The sequence below is a fragment of the Zea mays genome, chromosome 1, assembly GCF_902167145.1.
Source record: "Zea mays cultivar B73 chromosome 1, Zm-B73-REFERENCE-NAM-5.0, whole genome shotgun sequence".
Taxonomy (NCBI): domain Eukaryota; kingdom Viridiplantae; phylum Streptophyta; class Magnoliopsida; order Poales; family Poaceae; genus Zea; species Zea mays.
Window position 1 is genome coordinate 293,955,076 of NC_050096.1, and position 7,783 is coordinate 293,962,858.

General features: G+C 46.5%; 1 protein-coding gene and 1 non-coding gene across 2 annotated transcripts; one reads left to right on the forward strand and one right to left on the reverse strand.

The window, feature by feature from the left end:
- Window positions 1-447: 447 nt before the first annotated feature.
- Window positions 448-1,776, reverse strand: LOC103644166 (non-specific lipid-transfer protein-like protein At2g13820). The gene is made up of 4 exons (XM_008667359.3): window positions 1,301-1,776; window positions 1,188-1,214; window positions 1,033-1,068; window positions 448-942 (listed from the first exon to the last, which is right to left on the reverse strand). Exons 1-4 carry the CDS (start codon window positions 1,653-1,655, stop codon window positions 755-757), a joined length of 606 nt encoding a protein of 201 aa, XP_008665581.1. The 5' UTR covers window positions 1,656-1,776; the 3' UTR covers window positions 448-754.
- A 436-nt stretch (window positions 1,777-2,212) lies between these two features.
- On the forward strand, window positions 2,213-2,372 carry LOC111590628 (U1 spliceosomal RNA). Its single transcript, XR_004855695.1, has one exon. It is a non-coding gene; the product is annotated as a U1 spliceosomal RNA (small nuclear RNA).
- The last annotated feature ends 5,411 nt before the right edge of the window (window positions 2,373-7,783 follow it).

Sequence of the window (7,783 nt, forward strand, 5' to 3'; positions counted from 1 at the left end):
TTTTTTGTTTTTTGACAAATTGTGAAAGCCAATTTCCAAACACATTTGAAGTGGAAGTTAATTTTGGGATTCCTAACGTTCAAAACACCAGGCTCCAAACCACATGAGCAAATCGGCATTCGAAAAATAAGTGCTAGATTGTTTCAATGTATTGATAGAAATTACATACCTTACTTCCCAGCGAGGTTATCTTTGGTGAGGATTACTAATACCATAGAAAATCTTGATTTTGAGTGTGCCTTTTATTTTCGATAATCTCTTAGGTTTGGGACATGTTCTTTGATTAGGGCAAGATAGAGAGACTTCACCTAAAATTGATCATTTAGATGCAAGTTCCAGCGAAAATATCCTAATCTTAAAACTATGTTAACACGATTTTTGGCGTAACTCGTTCCAAGCAATGGTCTTATAGTTTTCAAAACAAAGCATTTCACAAAAGCACGATAGTTTGTTACAAAATGTTTTGCACCCAAACAAACTTTTGCGATAGTGAAATCAAATGTTCATAATTGCTCTTGCGGGACATGAGGAAAGGGAACACGGGGTAAATAAAAAAAAAAGGAGAAATTAGGCAGAGAGGTGGGAGAAGAGGACTGGTTCTGCCTGGACTCCTGGAGCCGTATTTCTCACTGTGCTGTTTATAATACCCTGTACAAAATCATGATCACAAGCCAACTCAAAATCCCGGAAACACAGATAGTTCCTTCTCAAACCGCACACCACAACGCATGCATCCTACAGCACCACATCCTGATCAAACGAAAATGGACGCGGCAGCAACTATGGGCAGCACAGCGGCGACAGCCGCCACGGATACGTGAGACCTCCTAACAGCGGAGCTGGGCACCACCACTGGCCTCTGGGAGAACGGCGGCGAGTCCACCGCCGGAGGGATCGCCGTGGGATCCGCCGGAGGGTCGGACGATTCCGGTGGGATGGGTGCTGCAGATGTGTCGATCACGTTTGTCAGTAAAGTTTAGAGAAGGGAGATCGACCTGGCGTGGCGTGAGCAGAGAAGGCAAAGGTCCTTACGCAGTGGAGGCAGAGCCGGAGCGAACGCGATAGGTCCTGGTACAGAAAAAAAAAGACAGAGTTCAGTTGTTCATCTTCTCCTAAAGACTTCAGATTATTTCTTTTGTTGTTGTTGTTTTGGTACTGACAAACAAGGCGATGTTGATGCATGTTACCTGGAGCTGGGATTTGCGTCGCCGTGTCTGCAGAATCACCAGAACGGAAAGAGAGTTAGTTTTTCAGTTACGCCTTAATACAGACGGAGGCGAGTCGATCGGCGACCACCAACCTCTGCACTGGAGCGGGACGGAGGTGGAGCTGCAGAGCTTGGGGAGGGAGACGGCGAGCGTGCGGTTGATGGGGAGGCTGAAGGGCACGTTGCCCGTGAGGATGAGGCAGGCGCAGTCGGCGCCCGTGCGCACCATCTCCGCCAGCACCCCGCAGCACTGCTTCGTCGGCGAGCCGCCGCCGTTTGTGCTCCCCGTCACGAAGTTGAGGCACGGCGTGAACGTCGATATCAGCGACGCCGTGCACGACGTCGCCACCTGCCCAGACGCCGGCGCGCCGGCCACCACCACCACCAGCAGCAGCGCCACCGCGGCCGCCGCCGGCGACGGCTCCAACCTGTCACGCCGGCTCGTCATCCGACAGGACACGCCCGCCCCTCTGTAGTCTGGATTCAGAAAAGGGACGCGAGGTTTTTTTTGGAGTGGAGCTTTTCTCGAGGCAGCCAAGCGAAGTGCAGTGAAGGCACTGTGCTGTCGTGCTCGTGGACGTGGTGTGTTTATATCGGGACAGTGTCTCAGGTGTTAGATGGGGATTGGGTCGAGTTGGTTGCGCGGAACCGAGCTGTAACGTTGACGCATGGCAGCTGATCGCGGATTGCACAATGATTCTGCTGTGGTAGGTCCGGTAGGAACGGTTTGTGACCTGACGACCAACAAACGAATGGCCGGCTGGCTAGCTGAAAGAGCGGCGCGCGCGCATTGCTACCTGCCGTCCGAATGTCTCCTGACGGCCCAATAATAGAGGCCCATTCACGGTTTCCATGTATCAGGAGCCCACGACAAGTGCAGAACTCAGCGCGAGGACGCGTTGGCTGGTTCGGCTCCACCTGATCGTTTAGTACCACCACGGCAAACGAAGCTGGACGCGCGACGAGCTGCTCCTATAAGATAGGCGCCCAGTGCAATGTAGCTCCATACTTACCTGGACGCGGTCAACGGGCGATCACCAAGGCTCGTAGCCTAGGCTAATGACCCACATTGCACTTGGTGGGTGCGTTGGCTTACCATCTCCCCAATGGGAGAGTGGACGTCATAATTTGTGGTAGAGGGGGTACGCGTTCGCGCGGCTCCTGCCAAATCTGAAAATATTAATTTTGGTCCCTTAGTGCAGGTTGTTGTGCGTAGGATGTCGCGTGGCCCCTTCCAAATCTGAAAACATTAGCCCCTTCCAAATCTGAAAACATTAATTTTGGTCCTCAAGTGCAGGTCGCAATGCGCTGGGTTTCAAATGAAATGTTTGTAGTATAAATTTGCATGAACGTTTACTTTTTATCCCCTGTTGGCTGACGGCTAGATTGTGCCTCTTGCGTCGAGTAGGGCTGGGCAAAAAACCCGAACCCGGAATACCCGAACCCGATTTTTGTTCGGGAATTTCGGGTAGCAACTTACAAAACCTGAAATTATTTCGGGTAATTCGGGTATCACAATCGGGTATCCGAATTACCCGAACTTTCATGTGTCATGTACTCATGTCATGCTTAATAATTAATTTGTACATCTATAATTATGTGTAAGTGGAACCCGAAATACCCGAAACTCGAATTTTGTTCGGGAATTTCGGGTAGCAACTTGCAAAACCCGAAATTATTTCGGGTAATTCGGGTATCACAATCAGGTACTCGAATTACCCGAACTTTCATGTGTCATGTACTCATGTCATGCTTAATAATTAATTTGTACATCTATAATTATGTGTAAGTGTGCATAACTTGTGATTGTAGATTGCTTATGTTTTATATGTCCATGTATATCATTATTCAAACTATATTTGTATACTAATTTAATAGGGTGTATGTGTTTTTATGAAGCCAACCCAATAGTTGGGGTAGTTCGGGAATACCCGAACCCGAAATTTCGTGTACCCGAATTTTCGGGTATTGAAAAACCCGTTGTAATTTCGGGTATCGATTCTCAAAACCCGAAATTTAAAAAACCCGAATTACCCGACCCGAAAATTTCGGGTAACCCGAACGCCTACCCCTAGCGTCGAGTCCTGAGACCCAGATATGCTTCTAGGCGGCCAGTTTCTGCAAGCCATCTGTTTTTTCCATTTTCTTCTGCTCTCATCAGTGGAGGTGAAAAGCAAGTTTTCTCATCAAAAAGTAAAATGCGCACTTTCTCCAAACTTTTAATGGCTATTGCAAGCGGAAACTCTGCCTAAAAATATGTTGCGATTATGATCCACGAAGACAAATAGAAGCAGTAAGAGCCGGGATTAAAACCAAGCGATCAGGTAACCTACGATACCGACCCAAACGTCTAACATTGGTTCAAATCAAAATTCAATTTGTAATACGGAATCATGTCTAAATATTCTGGTTAGAACTCGGATCTGCCAAACATAAATACTCTCTGAAACCATCGGTATAATAGCATTTATACCCTAAGCGAAAATTATACCACAAGAATGACCTTTTTACAATAAAAACAAACACCACAAACCAACAATTTGTAATACGGAATCATGTCTAAATATTCTGGTTAGAACTAGTATCTACCAAACATAAATACTCTCCTAAACCATCGGTATAATAACATTTATACCCTAAGCGAAAAAATATACCACAAGAATGACCTTTTACAATAAAAACAAACATCACAAACCATCAGGTGGAAAAAGATACCACAAGAATGACCTTTTACAATAAAAACAAACATCACAAACCAACAGGCCCAGACAGAGGGCTGTGCCACCGGTGTGTCGGTATAGGGCCTCCGATTTCTAAGGTCTCTAAAACATTTTCTACACAACATGTGTCTACTGTCTAGAAGCGAAATAGATCAATATATTTTGATATGTCTTTGCAGTTCACAAGGTCATAACTCCATTATCAAGCCCACGTCATATCTTGTCTCAATTTATTTTGATTTGTCTTTTGAAAGGGAATTAGGCTTACACCTAGTTCCTAAATAATTTTGATGGTTGAATTGCCCAACACAAATAATTGGACTAACTAGTTTGCTCTAGTGTAAAGTTATACAGGTGCCAAAGGTTCACAACTTAGCCAATAAAATTACCAAGTATTGGGTTCAACAAAGGAGCAAAGGGACAACCGAAGGCACCTCTGGTCTGGGGCACCGGACTGTCCGGTGTACACCGGACAGTGTCCGGTGCACCACCGGACAATGTTCGGTGCACCAGAGTACTCCAACTCAAACTCGCCACCTTCGGGAATTTCCAGAGGCGCTCCGCTATAATTCACCGGACTGTACGGTGTACACCGGACAGTGTCCGGTGCTCCAAGGAAGAGCGGCCTCAGGAACTCGCCTGCTTCGAGAAACTGCAACGGCGGCTCCGCTATAAATCACCGTACATGTCCGGTGTACACCGGACTGTCCGGTGTAACTGCGGGGCAACGGCTACTTCGCGCCAACGGTCGCCTGCAACTGCAATTAATGCGCGCCAGTGCGCGCAGACGTCAGGCACGCCCATACTGGCGCACCGGACACTCAACAGTGCATGTCCGGTGCGCCACCGGACATCCAGGCGGGCCCAGAAGACAGAGCTCCAACGGTCGAATCCCAACGGCTTTGGTGACGTGGCTGGCGCACCGGACATGTCCGGTGTGCACCGGACTGTCCGGTGCACCATACGACAGTCAGCCCACCAAACGGCTAGTTTGGTGGTTGGGGCTATAAATACTCCAACCACCCACCATTCATTGCATCCAAGTTTTCCACTTCTCAACCACTTACAAGAGCTAGGCATTCAATTCTAGACACACCAAAGAGATCAAATCCTCTCCAATTCCACACAAGGCTTTAGTGATTAGCGAGAGAGATTTGCCGTGTTCTTTTGAGCTCTTGCGCTTGGATTGCTTCTTTTCTTTCTCACTTGTTCTTGTGATCAAAACTCCATTGTAATCAAGCAAGAGGCACCAATTGTGTGGTGGCCCTTGTGGGGAAGTTTTGTTCCCGGTTTTGATTTGAGAAGAGAAGCTCACTCGGTCCAAGGGACCGTTTGAGAGAGGGTAAGGGTTGAAAGAGACCCGGCCTTTGTGGCCTCCTCAACGGGGAGTAGGTTTGCGAGAACCGAACCTCGGTAAAACAAATCCTTGTGTCTCACTGCTTTACTTGCTTGCGATTTGTTTTACGCCTTCTTGCGGACTCGTTTATATTTCTAACGCTAACCCGGCTTGTAGTTGTGTTTATATTTGTAAATTTCAGTTTCACCCTATTCACCCCCCTCTAGGCGACTATCAATTGGTATCAAAGCCCGGTGCTTCATTAGAGCCTAACCGCTCGAAGTGATGTCGGGAGATCACACCAAGAAGGAGATGGAGACCGGCGAAAAGCCCACTACAAGCCACGGGAGCACTTCATCGGAAGAGTCACGCACCAAGAGGAAGGAGAAGAAGAAGGACTCCTCCAAAGGGAAGGAGAAGAGATCTTCACACCACAAAGAGAAGAGGGAGAAGTCCTCTTCTCACAAGCCGCATCGGAGTGGGGACAAGAAAAAGAGGATGAAGAAAGTGGTCTACTACGAGACCGACTCTTCATCGACATCCACCTCCGGCTCCGACGCGGCGTCCGTCACTTCTAAGCGCCAAGAGCGTAAGAAGTATAGTAAGATTCCCCTACGCTACCCTCGCATTTCTAAACATACACCTCTACTTTCCGTCCCATTAGTCAAACCACCAACTTTTGATGGTGAAGATTACGCTAGGTGGAGTGATTTAATGCGATTTCATCTAACCTCGCTCCACAAAAGTATATGGGATGTTGTTGAGTTTGGTGCACAGATACCATCCGTAGGGGATGAAAACTATGATGAGGATGAAGTAGCCCAAATCGAGCACTTCAACTCCCAAGCCACAACCACACTCCTCGCCTCTCTAAGTAGAGAGGAATATAACAAGGTGCAAGGGTTGAAGAATGCGAAGGAGATTTGGGATCTACTCAAGACCGCGCACGAGGGTGATGAACTCACCAAGATCACCAAGCGGGAAACGATCGAGGGGGAGCTCGGTCGCTTCCGTCTTCGCCAAGGGGAGGAGCCACAAGATATGTACAACCGACTCAAAACCTTGGTGAACCAAGTGTGCAACCTCGGGAGCAAGAAATGGGATGACCACGAGGTGGTTAAGGTTATTCTTAGATCACTCATCTTCCTTAACCCCACTCAAGTTCAATTAATTCGTGGTAATCCTAGATACACACTAATGACTCCCGAGAAAGTTATCGGGAATTTTGTGAGCTTTGAATGTATGATCAAGGGCTCAAAGAAGATCAACGAGCTTGATGATCCCTCCACATCCGAAGCACAACCGGTGGCATTCAAGGCGACGCAGGAGAAGAAGGAGGAGTCTACACCAAGTAGACAACCAATCGACGCGTCAAAGCTCGACAACGAGGAGATGGCTTTAATCATCAAAAGCTTTCGCCAAATCCTCAAGCAACGGAAGGGGAAGGATTACAAATCCCGTTCCAAGAAGGTTTGCTACAAGTGTGGTAAGCCCGGTCACTTTATTGCTAAATGTCCATTATAAAGTGACAGTGACAGGGATAACGACAAGAAGGGCAAGAGGAGAGAAAAGAAGAGGTACCACAAGAAGAGGGGCGGCGATGCCCACGTGTGCCGCGAATGGGACTCCGACGAGAGCTCCACCGACTCCTCCTCTGACGAGGACGCCGCCAACATCGCCGTCACCAAGGGACTCCTCTTCCCCAACGTCGGCCACAAGTGCCTCATGGCAAAGGACGGCAAGAGGAAGAAGGTTAAATCCAAATCACCCACTAAATATGAGTCTTCTAGTGATGATAATGCTAGTGATGAGGAGGATAACTTGTGTACCCTTTTTGCCAACCTTAACATGGAATAAAAGGAAAAATTAAATGAATTAATTAGTGCTATTCATGAAAAGGATGACCTTTTGGATTCCCAAGAGGACTTCCTAATTAAGGAAAATAAGAAACATGTTAAGGTTAAAAATGCTTATGCTCTAGAGGTAGAAAAATGTGAGAAATTAACTAGTGAGCTAAGCACATGTCATGACACTATTGCCAACCTTAGAAATGAAAATGCAAATTTGTTAGCTAAGGTTGATTCTCATGTTTGTAATGTTTCAACTTCCAATTCTAGAGATAATAATGATGATTTACTTGCTAGGATTGAAGAATTGAACATTTCACTTGCTAGCCTTAAGAATGAAAATAAAAAATTAATTGCTAAGGCTAAAGATTTGGATGTTTGCAATGGTACCATTTCCGACCTTAGAACTAAGAATGATATATTACATGCTAAGGTTGTAGAACTAAAATCTTGCAAACCCTCTACATCTACCGTTGAGCACATTTCTATTTGCACTAGATGTAGAGATATTGATGTTAATGCTATTCATGATCACATGACTTTAATTAAACAACAAAATGATCATATAGCAAAACTAGATGCAAAAATTGCCGAGCATAACTTAGAAAAATGAAAAATTTAAATTTGCTAGAAGTATGCTCTATAGTGGGAGACACCCTGGCATTAAGGATCG

Bases quoted from the DNA above. Each gene is read 5' to 3' on its own strand.
- LOC103644166 (XM_008667359.3), bottom strand. From the start codon at position 1,655: ATGACGAGCCGGCGTGACAGGTTGGAGCCGTCGCCGGCGGCGGCCGCG. The intron at 1,215-1,300 runs GTTGGTGGTCGC...GTGATTCTGCAG, and splicing joins CGTCCCGCTCCAGTGCAGAG to ACACGGCGACGCAAATCCCA. The intron at 943-1,032 runs GTAAGGACCTTT...ACACATCTGCAG, and splicing joins TCCGGCTCTGCCTCCACTGC to CACCCATCCCACCGGAATCG.